Source organism: Lampetra planeri, chromosome 21, assembly GCF_965212315.1.
Source record: "Lampetra planeri chromosome 21, kcLamPlan1.2.h2, whole genome shotgun sequence".
NCBI lineage: Eukaryota > Metazoa > Chordata > Hyperoartia > Petromyzontiformes > Petromyzontidae > Lampetra > Lampetra planeri.
The window spans coordinates 7,599,428-7,615,248 of NC_136127.1; the positions used below are offsets into that span (position 1 = coordinate 7,599,428).

The 15,821-nt window shown below is 55.7% G+C and overlaps 1 protein-coding gene across 1 annotated transcript in view; it reads left to right on the forward strand.

Annotated features, from left to right (window-relative positions):
• The window catches only part of LOC144724619 (dynein axonemal heavy chain 11-like), a 97,575-nt gene that overhangs the window by 1,999 nt on the left and 79,755 nt on the right, over positions 1-15,821 (forward strand). The window contains exons 2-16 of the mRNA XM_078603896.1: positions 474-560; positions 1,722-1,880; positions 3,714-3,797; positions 4,100-4,258; positions 5,163-5,285; positions 6,952-7,074; positions 8,694-8,918; positions 9,538-9,629; positions 10,054-10,180; positions 10,715-10,873; positions 11,064-11,297; positions 11,759-11,890; positions 12,907-13,067; positions 14,230-14,386; positions 15,556-15,701. Coding sequence (XP_078460022.1) covers positions 474-560; positions 1,722-1,880; positions 3,714-3,797; positions 4,100-4,258; positions 5,163-5,285; positions 6,952-7,074; positions 8,694-8,918; positions 9,538-9,629; positions 10,054-10,180; positions 10,715-10,873; positions 11,064-11,297; positions 11,759-11,890; positions 12,907-13,067; positions 14,230-14,386; positions 15,556-15,701 — 2,168 coding nt within the window. The remainder of the gene's footprint in view (positions 1-473; positions 561-1,721; positions 1,881-3,713; positions 3,798-4,099; positions 4,259-5,162; positions 5,286-6,951; positions 7,075-8,693; positions 8,919-9,537; positions 9,630-10,053; positions 10,181-10,714; positions 10,874-11,063; positions 11,298-11,758; positions 11,891-12,906; positions 13,068-14,229; positions 14,387-15,555; positions 15,702-15,821) is intronic.

The window sequence follows — 15,821 nt, forward strand, 5'->3', positions numbered from 1 at the left end:
CACACACACACAGACATACAGACACACACAAATACACACATACACACATACAGACATACATCCACACATACAGACACACAGACACACATACACACATACAGACATACACACATACACACAAACAGACGTACGTGCGTTTGTTTGTTTACGCTTCTGAATTTTTCTTCTTCGTTTTCGTTGCGTGTCGTTCCGTCCCGTCGCCGTCGCTTTTGCGGCGCGTGAATCCGTGCGTTTGTTTTGTTGTTGCTTACGCGAAGCTTTCAGTCGTGAAAACTTGTACGGCGTCGGTCGCCCGTCACGCGACGGTCGTCACCTCTGCTGAGCCGACGAGCTAACGCAACGTCGGATAAGCACAGCCCTGGACTTCCCACCAAAATAATCTGGCCCCGAGCGAGCGTTGGTTGCGCTGGCCCTGAGTGATCGGTGCGTGCTCCCCGTGTGTGCGTGTGTGCATGCGTGCGTGTGCGGTGCAGTCGAGGCAGCAGGGATTCCGCGAGTGGTTTCGAGCGGAGGCTCCGTTTGCCTACAACTCGGCACAGCCGTACGCCACGCTGGACAAGGTGCGCGTTGACAACCCACACACACAAAACAACAACAACTGCGGCCATCCACCACCGAGTGGCGGCGACGTCGCCACCGCAGAGCTCCGTGCCAGGCTCGGTGAACTTTGAGGCCGTCGCGTGAAGTGCGGAAGGCTCGCCGCTGGCAGGAGGTCACGGGACAGACCCCAGGTGTTTTGCGGGTCGGCTAAATTAGATGACCGGCAGACGTGCACACACACGCGCACTTGCCACGGAGTCGCCAGGTTTGCCGCAGCCCGAACCCCGGGCGTACGTCTGAGTCGCCCTAGGGTCAGGGGTCGGCAAGCAAAATAACAAGAAGAGCCATTTGTTTTGTTCGAATTCTGTGCACGTGAATGAATACATTCATTACGTCACGGAGCCAGTTGCTTATAGAGCCACCGCATGCGGCTTCGGAGCCACAGGTTGGCGACTCCGTGCCCTCTAGGCGTATCAAAACCGCGCCTTCATTTAGCACGGTTGACTACGTAGAGTGCGAAAGCAGTTCAGCATACATACACACACACACACAAGTGTGCAGCATACTGCTACATCGCAGTACACATGGCAATGAGAACTACGTGGGGTCCAACGGTTCCAACCACGTCGGCCCAGAGTCGTCCGTTTGCTTGGCGAGTTCAACACAATAGCAGTACCAGGTCTGGGGTGTAAAATCGATTCCTGCCGCCCGACTGCAGATGCTGGTTCACGCCGAGCTTGGCCTCATTCCAGTCGCTGTCTTCTTGCTGCATCTCCCCCCCCCCCTTCTCCAGCCCACTGCCCCCCCCCCCCCCCAAAAATATACTTCTTAAAATCCATAAACATATGGTGTGCGTAGAGAAGGGCGAGCCGTTTATAGATACCCCATATAGTTCTAATTTCTTTATCATATCAACCAGAACCCCCGTTGAGGCTCCTACTGGATGTCCAGTCCCCTACTGAACATCTGTGAAAAAGAGCTTCATGGCTCATCAGATTCCTCCGGTGTAAATAAATATTCGGATTTTAATACTGCAGAAGTCATTCCTGTCATACCCCCCCCACTCTATTTTGGCCCCCGCGGGCGGGAATCGAACTCAGGTCGTCCGGCTCATAACGCAGCTCGCTAACCGCTGCACCACCACTCCCCCCTCCCCCCGCCAAACCCATCTCCACCCCCAGGTGAACCGCGAGATCCTGGCTCTGGAGAGGGAGATGGCCTTCCTGCAGGAGTCGGCGGCACTCTTCGAGGTCGGCGTGCCTGACTTCAAGGCCCTCCGGCTGTGCCGGCGTGAGGCCTCGCAGCTCAAGTCCGTGTGGGACCTCGCAAGCCTCGTCAGGGTGAGTGGCGGCGCCGACAATCCTCCCGGAGCCAGAGGTCGCAACCGGGTACCCGATACCCGTACCCTACCCGATACCCGGCTACCCGTACCCAGCCGGGTATGGGTACCCGTTTGCGACCCTGGTGCGGCCGGGTACGGGTAAGGAATCAAAACCCGTTTGCGACCTCTGCCCGGAGCCCCTGTAAACTTTTTAATTTTTTTATTTTTTACCAAGTCGGGCCCAACCGCTGAGCTGCCACAAATGATAGCTCGACGAAGTTGGCCTCTCGTCTTGTGGAAATTTGTGGCGGTCGAATGCTCTAAAAGGTGAAATGGCAGCTGTTGTTCTGCGTCTACATCGGCAACACGAAAGGAGAAGACTCGAAGCGCGTGACGTTGATTTTAAGTGTGGAGGGGAAAAAATAAACCGGAGGACTCGGAGAAAAATCCACGCGGCCATGGGCAGAGAGAGAGAGACACGCAAACTCCAAATATACAGCAGCAGGACTCCGGGTTGGGCTCGAACCCACGACCTCCTGTATACCAGGCAAGGGAGTTAACATCTCATAGCCACCGTAATCATGATGAGAGAGAGACGCAAACTCCAAATATACAGCAGGCGGCAGGGTCGGAATCGAACCCACGACCTCCTGTATACCGGGCGAGGGAGATAACATCTCGCCACCCCATGTCGCTCGCGGCCAAGTGCCGACAATTTCATGGCGTTATTGGGCGCCACTCACCTATGGTACTTTGGCGGTCTCGATGATGCAGTGGTGGAGATTCCACGTTTGCATGGCAGGGATCGGTCGCGCCTGTTTGCCCACTCTAAGGTCGCAGGGCAGCGTCCACTTACACTTTATAGAGAGACAAATGGTGGAAGGAGGCATATTGACTGCTTATTTATGTCAGCCACCTGCTGTACATTATTGGTGGTCTTGAGCCCGTGGCGGAAATTCTACACTCCGATGGCAGGGACCAGTCGCACCTTAGGATATACAGCGCTGTGTTTTCTCACTCACGTGACGACGGAGCAGAGGTCACCGAGACCTCTGTTGGGGCTCTTTCGCCAACGGTGAATCTTCCACATTCCTATGGCAAGAACCATGAAATCTGCAGGAAATTCAGTTTTCTCCCCGCCCCCCCCCCCCCCCACCCCGTGCAAGAAGTGGGGCTGGTACTCATCTCTCATTTACAGCAATGAGCCTGTCGTGGAAATTCCACATTCCTACGGCATGCGCGAGTACTGTAATATCATTGGGCAACCGATGCTGACTTCCCACAAAGTGGTGCTCATTTTAATGACCTCGGAGAGATGATTGCTAAAGTGAATTCGGACATGGTGGCGATGTAATAACAGCGGGGGAATTAATTCGTTAATTTCTAATTAGCACGGTTGCCTAAGTACGATGCGAAACAAGTTGAACATACAGAGATCCCCCCGTATAGCCTTAACAGACTGTTGGGGCGGGGGCTGTTAGCGTGTAGCACCTGTGAAGGCCGGAATGGCACATTAGGGGGTGGGTGGCCAACATTACACCACGCCCGGCCCACCTTTGTCTCCCCAGCGGCGATTTTTACACACCATGCCAGGTACTAATTTGAGGCTGAGTCGACCTAGGGGAGGCTCTTGCCCGGTTCAGATTATCGTCACCGGTGTTGGCCGTGAACACGGAATGGAACTCGGGTCGTCGGGTTTGTAGCGTGCTGAGCTAACCAATACACCGCTGCACGGTTGCCTATGTAAGGTGCGAAAGAAGTTCAACATGCACGCACACATCACGCTGACGTGCCCGCAGAGTAGAGCCCGGGCCTGCTTCGCGCGGTCACTCTGCACCGTCTGTGCCCTCAGACGAGCATAGATGACTGGACCGGGACCCAGTGGCGGCAGATCAACGTCGACCACATGGACTCGGAGCTCCGACGCTTCGCCAAGGTGAGCGAGCGGCCACCCCCCGGGGCGCCTCGGTTTCGCTGGTGAGGGAGCGCCGGCGCGAAATGCGACGTTGGCGGCGGAACTTGCCAGGCGTGTGTCCGTTCAATCGCCCATTTATTTCGTCTTGATTTCTTTTCGTTGCGACGAATTGTTCCGTATCGGTTTTTGAATTCTCTTTTGCTTTTATTATCATCGGATTCGTTTTGCAAAGCAGCATCCAAATCCAGGTGTAATGATGTTTCTTCCTTGTCTACATACGAATATAAATGAAATATATATTGTCCTTCCCGGTGACCGGGCAGGAGGTGCGCACCCTGGACAAGGAGGTGCGTGCATGGGACGTCTACGCCGGTCTCGATGCGCTGGTGCGGAACACGCTGACCTCGCTGCGAGCGGTCACCGAGCTGCAGAACCCGGCGATCCGCGACCGCCACTGGCTGCAGCTCATGGGCGCCTTGCAGGTGACACAGATAGAGGTCCCCCGTGTGGCCTGCGCAGGCCTTCGGGGGAAAGTGCTCTGAGCGAGCGATGGGGTGGCGTGGGCAGCGTCACGCCCGGCAGCATTTGTCTCCCCGGCGACAATGTTTTTAAACGCCGCGGCAGGTCCTCATTTGAGGCTGAGTCGACCTGGGGGAGCACCAGGACCGGTTCAGATAACCGACACTGGTGTTGGTGGCCGTGAGCGGGAATGGAGCTTGGGTCGCCGGGTTTGTAGCGCAGGGCGTTAACCGCCACGCCACTGTGCATAAATACACGCACGCACACACACACCCTGCGTTCGTACTTCTGCGTTTGTTCACATTTAGCTGAAGAAAGTTATGATCAAACCAATCCAAGATGATAGGTTAACCCAAAACCGATTTAAGCATATTCTTGGTACTTTCGGTAAAGTCACGTAGAAGGTAAATAATAAAATAATAAAAATAAAACAATTAAATTCTCACGACGTTTCGATTGCAACACAAGCAATCATCATCAGGTGTGAAAACCACAGCAAGAATATTAGAAAAAAGTGGCGGTTTTGAAGCAGTTATGACACTAGCCCAGATACAAAGCACCGATTCAATAACAAATATTTATTTTTGTTTTACTGAAACCGACAATTACCAAATCATTCACTTGGGAGGTTTTGCTTCCGGAAGAACAAATCTTATTTGTGTTCGGCTTTCGGTTTCGGTTCGAACACACGAGCAGCAAATGCTGGTTTCAGGTTATCATTGGTTATCATCATCATCGGCTTGACTCTCAGCCGATAATCTGTCGCAAACGAGAGAGGAACCCCGTCCCCCCAACGTCCCGGCGATGTTGGTCACGTGACGACGTCGTCGTCGGCGGCGCCACTCACGGTTGCTCCCCTGCTGCCAGGTGACGTTGGAGATGTGCGACGACACGACGCTGGCCGAGCTGCTCGCGCTGCAGCTGCACCGCGTGGAGGAGGAGGTGAAGAACGTCGTGGACAGAGCCGTCAAGGAGATGTCCATCGAGAAGGTGAGGGGTGGCGGTGGGGTAGGGATGGAGCGATGGGGTAGGGGGGGCGGGGGGGTGGGGGGGACTTAGCTACCTCGCCTGGTGTGCAGGAAGTCGTGGGTTCTATCCCGACCCTGACGCCTGATGCTGTATATTTGGAGTTTGCGTTTCTCTCTCTCCCCGTGGTGAGATGTTAACTACCTCGCCTGATATACAGGAGATCGTGGGTTCTATCCCGACCCTGACGCCTGATGCTGTATATTTGGAGTTTGCGTTTCTCTCTCTCCCCGTGGTGAGATGTTAACTACCTCGCCTGATATACAGGAGATCGTGGGTTCTATCCCGACCCTGACGCCTGATGCTGTATATTTGGAGTTTGCGTTTCTCTCTCTCCCCGTGGTGAGATGTTAACTACCTCGCCTGATATACAGGAGATCGTGGGTTCTATCCCGACCCTGACGCCTGATGCTGTATATTTGGAGTTTGCGTTTCTCTCTCTCCCCGTGGTGAGATGTTAACTACCTCGCCTGATATACAGGAGATCGTGGGTTCTATCCCGACCCTGACGCCTAATGCTGTATATTTGGAGTTTGCGTGTGTGGTCCGTCTCTCCGTGGTCGCGTGGATTTTTCTCCGGGTCCCTACCGCATTCAGGATCAGCGTCACTCGTTCAGAGTATTTGGGCTGCTATACATTCCCACGTGATGATAAGCCACTTCGTTGAGCTATCATTTGTGGGCCAGGTCGCTTCTAGAAATGAACTATATAGCTCAGTGGGCCTTACTTGGTACCTTTAAAATAGTTAGTAAATTGTTAAAATAGACTTCCGTTGGACTTGACGGGGTGAAACGCGCGGGCTCGTAAACGAGGCGTCGCGCCATCGATGTTTTAAAGTGGATTTCCAAGGCCCATGGTAGTTGCGTCGTGTTGTACTCGTGAGAGTGGATTCATTTTTACGAGAGCAAAGCGCATACACGAGTAACGCACGGCAAATCGGGGGTGGTGCTGTGCGGTAATGACAATCCAGCCCCCACCAGTTCCGTCTCCCGGAATCACCCCGCACGCTTTTGTCCACCCAGTCGCGTAAATTTGTCCGCCACACTCAAATTGGCAGGGTCGCGTGTGCCCCTTCCACGGTGTTTGCCAGCGTGGAAGAGTAGGCCAAAATATACTCTCAGAAAGGCTCTCTGGAGCTTCCTTTATTCGAGGCCCATGGCACGAGCAGTGGGGTGAGCAGGCATTTGCACGATGAAACTTTGTTGTTAAAAAAAGTTTTGCTGGCTGGAGCACGTCCGTCACCGGCATCCAACAGTGTTGAGCCGGGTTTGCGCATCGCTCTGACGTCACCTGTTATATAATTTTCCTCTTAAGCCCACATGCGGTGTTGTTGATGAATGTGTTGAGGTTTTTTTGTTGTTGTAATAAATCGAGATGGAGGTGGTGAAAATCGTGACCTTTCCGAACCAAGAGGTCAACATTCCACCAGCGAAGCTTCACCCGCGTCGCATCTTTAATTTGCCCTCTTCCAAGCTTTTCAATCTCAAATGGTTCTCCGTGACAGTTTTGAGTTTTGTTTATCTCTGCGTCAATTTCAGAAGTAGTTCTGTCGCGTCCCCTTCCGAGTTTTTTTTGTTCGATGCCCCCTTGTCGCTCCGCCATCGTCGTCGTCATCGTCGTGCGAGCTCAGGTCCTCGCCGAGATCCGGCAAACGTGGACGGCCATGGAGTTCTCGTACGAGCAGCACCACCGCACGGGGACACCGCTCCTCAAGTCCGACGAGGAGCTCATCGAGACCCTGGAGGAGAACCAGGTTCGGCGATTGTCATTTAAACAAAACCAAAAACTGGAACTACCGTTGATGATTGTTGGATATGTGTGTGTGCGGTGGACAATCGTGGTGGACGCACGTGCGTGGTGGACCTATCTGGCGGAGTGATCACAGGCGGTGGGTGGTGACGTGTGGGCAATTGTGGACGCGTGTGGTGGACACTTGTTTGGTGAAATGCACGGAGGACACGCGTGTGTGCACGGTGGACACGCGCGTGCGTGCGGTGGACATGCATCTGTGTACGGTGGACACGCGCGTGTGTGCGTGGTGGACATGCGTGTGTGCATGGTGGATCTGTGCCAGTGTAGCGGTGGACACGTGTCTGTGTGCGTGCCTTTGTTTTGCTCTTTTTAAACACAGTTCCTGAGCACAGACCCAAATGGCCCAAAACGTCCAGAGGTCAGCAACAAGCAGCACAATGAGAGTTGCTTTAGATAAGAGCGCGACACGAGTTCGTTGAATCGAGCAAGGGCGAAACGAGCCGAGGAAAAGAGACGATGACGATGATGGGGAGAGGGAATTCGAAAGTGGAGCGGTGCCGTGAGTGAGTGAGTGAGCGGGTGAAGTGGGTGGGTGAGTGAGCGGGAGCTTGAGTTCGTGACTGTGGGTGTAGAGTAGGTGGGTGAGTGAGTGTGTGAATGGGTGAGTGAGTGAGTGAGATGGAGAGTGAGTGAATGGGTGAGTAGGTGACAGTCGGGTAGACCAAGTCCTGACCGACACAGGTGAAGGAATCATTGAGTGAAGTTCACGGGGGAACAGTACTGATTGTCGTAGTAGGAATGAAAGAGTGATTAGGAGGGGGGCATCTGACCGCCGGTGAGTGAGCGAATTGGTGAGTGAGTCGATTGCTGAGTGAGCGAATTGGTGAGTGAGTCATTTGGTGAATGAGTCGATTGGTGAGTGAGTCGATAGGTGAGTGAGCGAGCGAATTTGTGAGTGAGTGAATCGGTGAGTGCTGGATCGTCAATCAACCCGACTGACTGGCTTCTAATTAAGAGGCACCACGGTGGCGAGATGTTACCTCTCTCGCCTGGTATGCAGGAGGTCGTGGGTTCGATCTCGATGCCTGACGATGCCTGCACATTTGGAGTTTGCGTGTCTCTCCCCGTAGCCGCGTGGATTTTTCTCCGTATCCTCCGGTTTTTCCCTCCACATTTAGAACTGGCGCGTGCTTGGATTATTTGGCTGCTATACATTTTCACGCAATGAGCCACTTCGTTGAGCTATCATTTGTGGGCATGTTGCTTCTGAAAAAAAAAGTACCCCTCACCAAACGGAATTTATTCTCTGGCCAACCGCTCTGGGCTAAGGTCAGGGGTCAGCAACGAAATCAACAAGAAGAATTTGGTACAAAACTCAATATTTCAAGAGCCGCAATGCACGTGAATTAACACACACACACACACGCGCGTTACATTGCGTCACGAAACAGTTCATAAAGAGCCGCACGCAGCTCCTGAGCTGCAGATTGCCGACCGCCGGAGCCGTGTCTCCTCCCAGTTGCCATGTCTCCTCCCAGCCGCATTCGAGCCGCCGCGCGCCCGTCAGCAGCGCGACCACCACAGCTGCTCGACGGCTCGTCTCCCGCGCTCCGCCCGCAGGTGGCCCTGCAAGCCATCCTGGCGAGCAAGCACGTGGAGTTCTTCCTGGAGGAGGTGTCCACGTGGCAGCGGCGGCTGACGGCGGCCGACGCGGTCGTGTCCGTTTGGCTGGAGGCGCAGCGCACCTGGGCGCACCTGGAGAGCATCTTCATTGGCTCGGCCGACATTCGGGCTCAGCTGCCCGCCGACAGCAAGCGCTTCGAGGGCATCGACGCCGACTTCAAGGTGGGCTCTGGGAAGTTGCACCCCCCCCCTCGCCCCCCCCCACCCACCCTGCCCACCCACCTTTGTGAGTGGTGGTGATGGGGGGGTAATAAACCCAGGTGAGTAAACCATCCTCTCAGTGGCGACTTTTGGCTGGACGGTCACTTGCATCGTGAGCTTTCAGATGGCCTTCTGCGGCCATCTGGAACGCTCTGCGGCTGTCTGGAACCTTCTGATATAAGGAAGCCATTGGAGCAATGCTATTTTAAATCATCTAGATTTTTAAAAAACGCGCTTCGTTTGAACTGCGTTTTGTGTTTCGATTGTTTTCCTTCCCCCGCACCTCCAATTAGCATGGTTGGCTTCGTACGATGGTGCGAAAGAAGTTGAACACACAAACATAACCCCCACCACCCTTCAGCCAGAGCTCTCGCGGTCGAGGCACGTACCGCGGTTCGTTTGACGTTGGCTTGTGTCGTGCGATCAGAATATTGCATCGCAGGGTTGTGAGCGATTGGGGGGGGGGGGGAGGCCTTCATCCAGCAGTGGGTAGATAGATGATGAGGATGAGGATGATGACGAATAATGAATCAACACTTCCCTCCCCCCCCGTCGTCTCGTCGTCGTCGCCACACGGCAGGAGCTGATGACCGAGTCAGAGAGGACGAGGAACGTGATCGCGGCCACGAACCGGGAGGGGCTGCTCGGGAAACTGGAGATGCTGCAGCAGAGGTGAGCGCTCACTCGCTGACTCGCTCACTCGCTTGCTCGCTAGCTCGCTCGCTGACTCGCTCACTCGCTCGCTCCCGCGGCACGCTGGCCGCGACGCGACGTCGTCGCCCATCGTCGCCGTCAGCATCTTGGGTTCACCCGCTGCCACGGCAAGCCACGGTGGCTGGGAGATGTTGTCTGCCTCGCCTGGTCTGCAGGAGGTCGGTGGGTTCGATCCCGACCCTGACACGTGTTGCATATTTGGAGTTTGCGTGTTTCTCTCCCCGTGGAGTTTGATGGCGATCGTGGTGATGATGGCGATGGTGATGGTTGTGGCGATGATGGCGATGATGGCGATCATGATTGTGATCGTGATGTTGATGGTGACGGCCACCGTGTAAGTGACCGCCGCGGTCACGTGCTGGGTTCCCCGCGGCCCCTCCAGGCTGGCGCTGTGCGAGAAGGCCCTGGCAGAGTACCTGGAGACGAAGCGCCTCGCCTTCCCCCGCTTCTACTTCGTCTCCGCCGCAGACCTCCTGGACATCCTCTCCAAGGGCACGCAGCCACAGCTGGTAGCGGTCGGCACAAATATAAATATCCCCCCATGTAGCATTAGCAGACTGTAGGGACAAGTGCTGTTGGCGAGCACCTATGAAGGCCGCAATGGTACACGAGGGGGTGGGTGGCCAGCACCACGCCCGACCGCCTTTGTCTCCCTAGTGGTGATGTTTACACACCCAGTCGACCTAGGGGAGGCCCAGGACCGGTTCAGATAATCGTCACTGATGTTGGCCATGAGCGGGAATCGAACCCGGGTCGCCGGGTTCATAGCGCAGCACGCTAACCGCTACACAACCGCTCGGCACACGCACACACACGCACGCACCGGTAGCTGTGAGTAAACAACAACACTATTTCAATAATGCGTATATTGTATGTATGTTGAACTTCTTTCGCACCGTACATAGCCAACCGTGACAATCACAAAAAGCAGTGTGGAGATGTGGCCGCTCGCCCCCTCCACCCCGGCGCTCCACTCTAAAGTTGCGATTATGACGCCTACACCATCGACGCCGACCACGACGCCGTGCGTGTCCCCCGCGCAGGTGACACGCCACCTGCCCAAGCTGTTCGACAGCATGGCCGACCTGCGCCTGGAGGAGGCCGACCCGGAGCAGGGCCGCGACGGGCGCACGGCGCTCGGGATGTTCAGCGGCGAGGGGGAGTACGTGGCCTTCGACGGCCCCTGCCACTGCATCGGACAGGTGCGGTGCCGCGCCGGCGCTGGCGAGCCGCTGACGCTTGGCCTGGCACCGTCGGTTCCCCCGCGGAACAATTGTCAACCACCAACGTGATGTTCGCGGGCCGGCGTGCACCAATTAACACGTTTTTTTTTTAATTCAAACTTCACCGAAAGTGCGCGTGTGTGCGCGTGCGGGGCGGGCGGGCGGGCAGGTGGAGACGTGGCTCGGCCGCCTGGAGGGCGCGATGCGCGAGACAATCCGGCGCGAGATCGCGGAGGCGGTGGCGGCGCACGAGGACAAGGCGCGCGAGCAGTGGCTCTTCGACTTCCCCGCGCAGCCGGCGCTCGCCGCCTCGCAGGTCTGGTGGGCGACCGACGTGGGCATCGCCTTCGACCGCCTGGAGGAGGGCTTCGAGACGGCGCTCAAGGACTACGGCAAGAAGCAGGTGCGGCGGGCCGCGGTGGCCGTGCCGGACCGGGGCCGCCCTCGGTTCACGCCGGGAGACGGAACGACTTGACGGTTGGGGCGGCAGGGTGGCGGTAGCGCGGGCGGTTACCGCTCGTGGCGACATGGGTCTCCTCCCCCCACCCCCCTCCCCCCCAGGGTTCAATTCCTGACTTTCTGCGTGGGGTTTGTGTGCTCTCCCCCTGTCTTGCGCAGAGAGAGTGGGTGAGTGAGTGTGGTGAGTGGGTGGGTGAGTGGGTGGGTGGGTGGATGAGTGGGTGGGTGGGTGGATGAGCGGGTGGCTGGGTGAGTGGGTGAGTGGGTGGGTGGTTGAATGGGTGGGTGGATGAGTGGGTGAGTGGGCGATTTGAGTGGCCCCATTTCAGCATATTTCAGCACCTTGTGGGGGTACCTGCTGCGTGCGTGAGCGGTCCGCGTGTGCGTGCACGCTCGCGTGTCCAGGTTGCGCAGCTGAATGCCCTCATCACGATGCTGCTGGGGGATCTGAGCGCCAGCGACCGGCAGAAGATCATGACGATCTGCACCATCGACGTGCACGCCCGTGACGTCGTGGCCAAGCTCGTCGCGCAGAAGGTGCCCCTCCGGCGGGCGGCCGATTTGCGCCACGGGGAAGCTACGGCTCGTGCAATGGTTCCATACCGTGACAACCTGTATGGTTTAACCCTCTATTATTGTACAGGGAAGTCGAGTTTTCAGGTCCACATGGCGTACAGCCGTTTCAAAACAATTATTGTCTATTTGTGTTTCTTCCTTGTGATGGGACTTTGTAGGATGAAACGTTGAGATTTATAAGGTCACGGGGTGGCCAATAAGATCCTGAATTGGTCTGTAATAAGGTAGGGCACTGATAAGGGGTTGACAGCGATGTGGTTGCGATTCTTCAAGCCATTGCAGTTGGTTTTTGGGGGTTTTTCTGCCGATTTTTGTTGACTTTCTTGACGTACTTTTTGCATTGTTTGTTTTGCTCTTTCGTCGTTTTGGTGATGCAGGTCACTTGCATGTTAGAGTAGGCTCACCTGAATTTCCATCTCACTCGCTCACTCGCTTGCTCACACGCTCGCTCATTAACACGCCCACTCGCTCATGAGCACACTCTCGCGAATGGGACTCATCCAAACTCATATCTAGGATCCAGAGCCGCGATATTATAATAATAATAATAATAACGAAATAATTTCAATTCCTAAAACACCGCCGCACAGCGTTCGCTCCCCGCTCTCGTAGAAGAGGGAGAGAGGGGAACGACTCGGACGACGATGAACTACAACCGAGCGGGAAGGCGGTAGCCACGCGGCAACTCTGCGCGAAGATTTACCCGAGCTCTGCCATCCTTTATATATTAAACTGTTACAGGCCGTCTTCTTGGTTCTTTCGGTAAAGTCACGTAGAAGGGAAGTAATAAAATAATAAAAATAAAGAATAATAAAATAATTCTCACGACGTTTCGGCCACAACGCAAGCAGCCGTCCTCAGGTGAAGAAGGCCAATGAACGAGCGTTTGCATGCGGTGCCGGCTTGACAACTCCGACCCCCCCCGCCCCCGCCCCAACCGTGCGCCGCCGCCGCTGCTGCTGCTGCTGCTGCTGCAGGTGACGAGTGCGCAGGCGTTCCCCTGGCTCTCCCAGCTGCGGCACCGCTGGGACGACGCGGCGGGACACTGCTTCGCCAACATCTGTGACGCGCAGTTCCTCTACTCGTACGAGTACCTGGGCAACACGCCGCGGCTCGTCATCACGCCGCTCACCGACAGGTGCGGCTCCGCGTCACCGTTTGGAAGCCGGTTGAAACGATCGCACGGCGATGCCCCCCGCAGCCGCTGCCGTCGCCGCCGCTGTTTGGCTGTTTGGCTGCCGCACTGGCTGCGGTGGCGGTGCACAAGCGCGTTCGACAGACAGACGCGCTCATCTACGACGCCGCGCGTGGCCCCGACGAGACAAGAGTTTTGATGAGAGCCATGAAAACTATTAAAAACACTATTTTTGTTATTTTAGCAGGTAAAGGCCCACCGAGCTATGTAGCTCTTTTCAGAAGCGACCTGGCCATCACAAATGATAGGTCAACGAAGTGGCCGGCCGCATGGCAATTTATAGCAGCAGCCATATACTCTGAATGTGTGACGCTGATTCTAAATGTGGAGAGAAAAACCGGGGGACCCGGAGAAAAATCCACGCGACCACGGGGAGAACACGCAAACTCTAAATATACTGCACACTTGTTGATGAGTGTGTTGATTTCATTTTAATGAAGGGAAGAAGCCTCGCTGAGCCTCAAGACTTCTCTCTCAGGAGGGTGCTGCGTTCGGACGTTTGGTCAATTCAACGGGCGAGTGTTTGGCTTCGCGCGAGATGCAGCGATCCATAAAAATACTCGCAGCGTGCACGCGGAGATAACACCCCAAGCACCGCACAGATGGGTTTGAGCCACTTGCCCTACTGCCATCTTCGCCAATCTGCACGCTCCACCACTGCGTGCATTGTTTGCGTAGGGGATCTCTGGCGGTCGCCTCGTTATGTTGCATTACAATCGGCTTGTGGCATTGCGAACGATGGCAATTCACCAACTTGGATTGGGGCGCCGTGGTGGCAAGATGGCAACTACCTCGCCTGGTATACAGGAGATCTAAGACCGACTGAGACGCCCGCACATTTGGAGTTTGCGCATCTCCCTCCCCGTGGTCGCTTGGATTCCCCTCCGGGTCCTCCGGATTTCCCCCCCCGCATTTAGAAACACGCGTTGAGAGTATTTGGCCGCGGTAAATGTCCACACAATAAGCCACCTCTCACTGGACTATCATTTGTGGCCAGGTCACTTCTGAAAAAGAGCTGCATAGCTCGATGGGCCTTACCTGGTCGAATAAATGAAGTTGTAAACACATTTTTGCTTTGTTTTCAACTGATGGATGTCCACCCAAGGTGCTACATCACGCTGACTCAGTCCCTGCACCTGACGATGAGCGGGGCGCCGGCGGGGCCGGCCGGCACGGGCAAAACGGAGACCACCAAGGACCTGGGCCGTGCCCTTGGCATCATGGTCTACGTGTTCAACTGCTCCGAGCAGATGGACTACAAGGTGAGAGCTCGTGTGTGTGTGTGTGTGTCTTTGCCCCTACAGTCTGTTAAGGCTACACGGGGGATCTTTGTCTTTGTGCGTGAAGTGGGGAGCGGTGGTGTAGCGGTTAGCGCGCTGCACTACAAACCTGGCGACCCGGGTTTGATTTAAGCTCATGGCGAACACCGGTCTTGGGCCTCCCCTAGGTCGACTCAGCCTCAAATGAGTACCTGGTGTGGTGTGTAAACATCGCCACTAGGGAGACAAAGGTGGCCTAACAATCTATTAAGGCTATACGGGGGACCTTTGCCTTTGTGTGTGGTTGGGGGGGGGCGGTACTGGAGTGGTTAGCGCACTACGTTAAGATACCAGCAACACAGGTTCGATTCTCGCTTGCGGGCAACATCGCCGATGTTGAATATATGAACTCGCGAACAAACACCTTGTGAAAGATCGAACGCAGAAGATCGCTGAGCTTGATCTTCCACGAAGCTCATGGTCCACCCTGAACCGCATCGACTGCACAAACCGTGGCAGTAGACGCACAGATGGAAAATGTAAAGCTCTCCTTTAAATCGAAACTCTCCAGTAAGTGTGCGACTGTGGGCATCTAGAACAGACCATCACAATGTACAACGACGCAATTCCCGATCCACAAATACGAAGGAGACATCACAGCGATGCTCTATTCCTGACGCGGTTATCCGGCTCGACCGCACCGAATGCGAAATTGTCGCTGTTGCTCCGCCATCTACACCATCGGCCGTACGACAGAAGAAGAGAAAGAAGAATAATTGCCAGACCCCCAGGCCGCACCCCTACGTGGCACTAGCAGAGAGGCACTAGCAGAGAGCAGAGGTCGCAACCGGGTACCCGATACCCGTACCCTACCCGATACCCGGCTACCCATAGCCGTTTGCGACCCTGGTGCGGCCGGGTACGGGTACGGGTAGGCCGTGAGTCACTGGTGAGTCACCGTTTGTCACTCATTTCGGGTAGGGTACGAGTACGGGTAGGGAACGGGTACCCGTACCCGTACCCGGCCGGGTACGGGTACCCATTTGCGACCCTGGTGCGGCCGGGTACGGGTACGGGTAAGAAATCAAAACCCGTTTGCGACCTCTGGCAGAAAGACACTTTGCTCCCCAGTGCGCTAACCTCCCCACTCCCCCTCCCCTCCCCCCCCACAGTCCATTGGCAACATCTACAAGGGGCTGGCGCAGACGGGCGCGTGGGGCTGCTTCGACGAGTTCAACCGCATCGCGGTGGAGGTGCTGTCCGTGGTGGCCGTGCAGGTGAAGACCATCCAGGATGCGATCCGCAACAAGAGGAAACGGTACGCGGCTCGTACGCACGCAACGGCACGGATGCTTGTGTCCGTGCGTATGGATGCGCGCGTCAGGGCTGGCAGTCGCGAGTTCGCGAGGGTATTGAACAAAACGAAACAGAACTATTT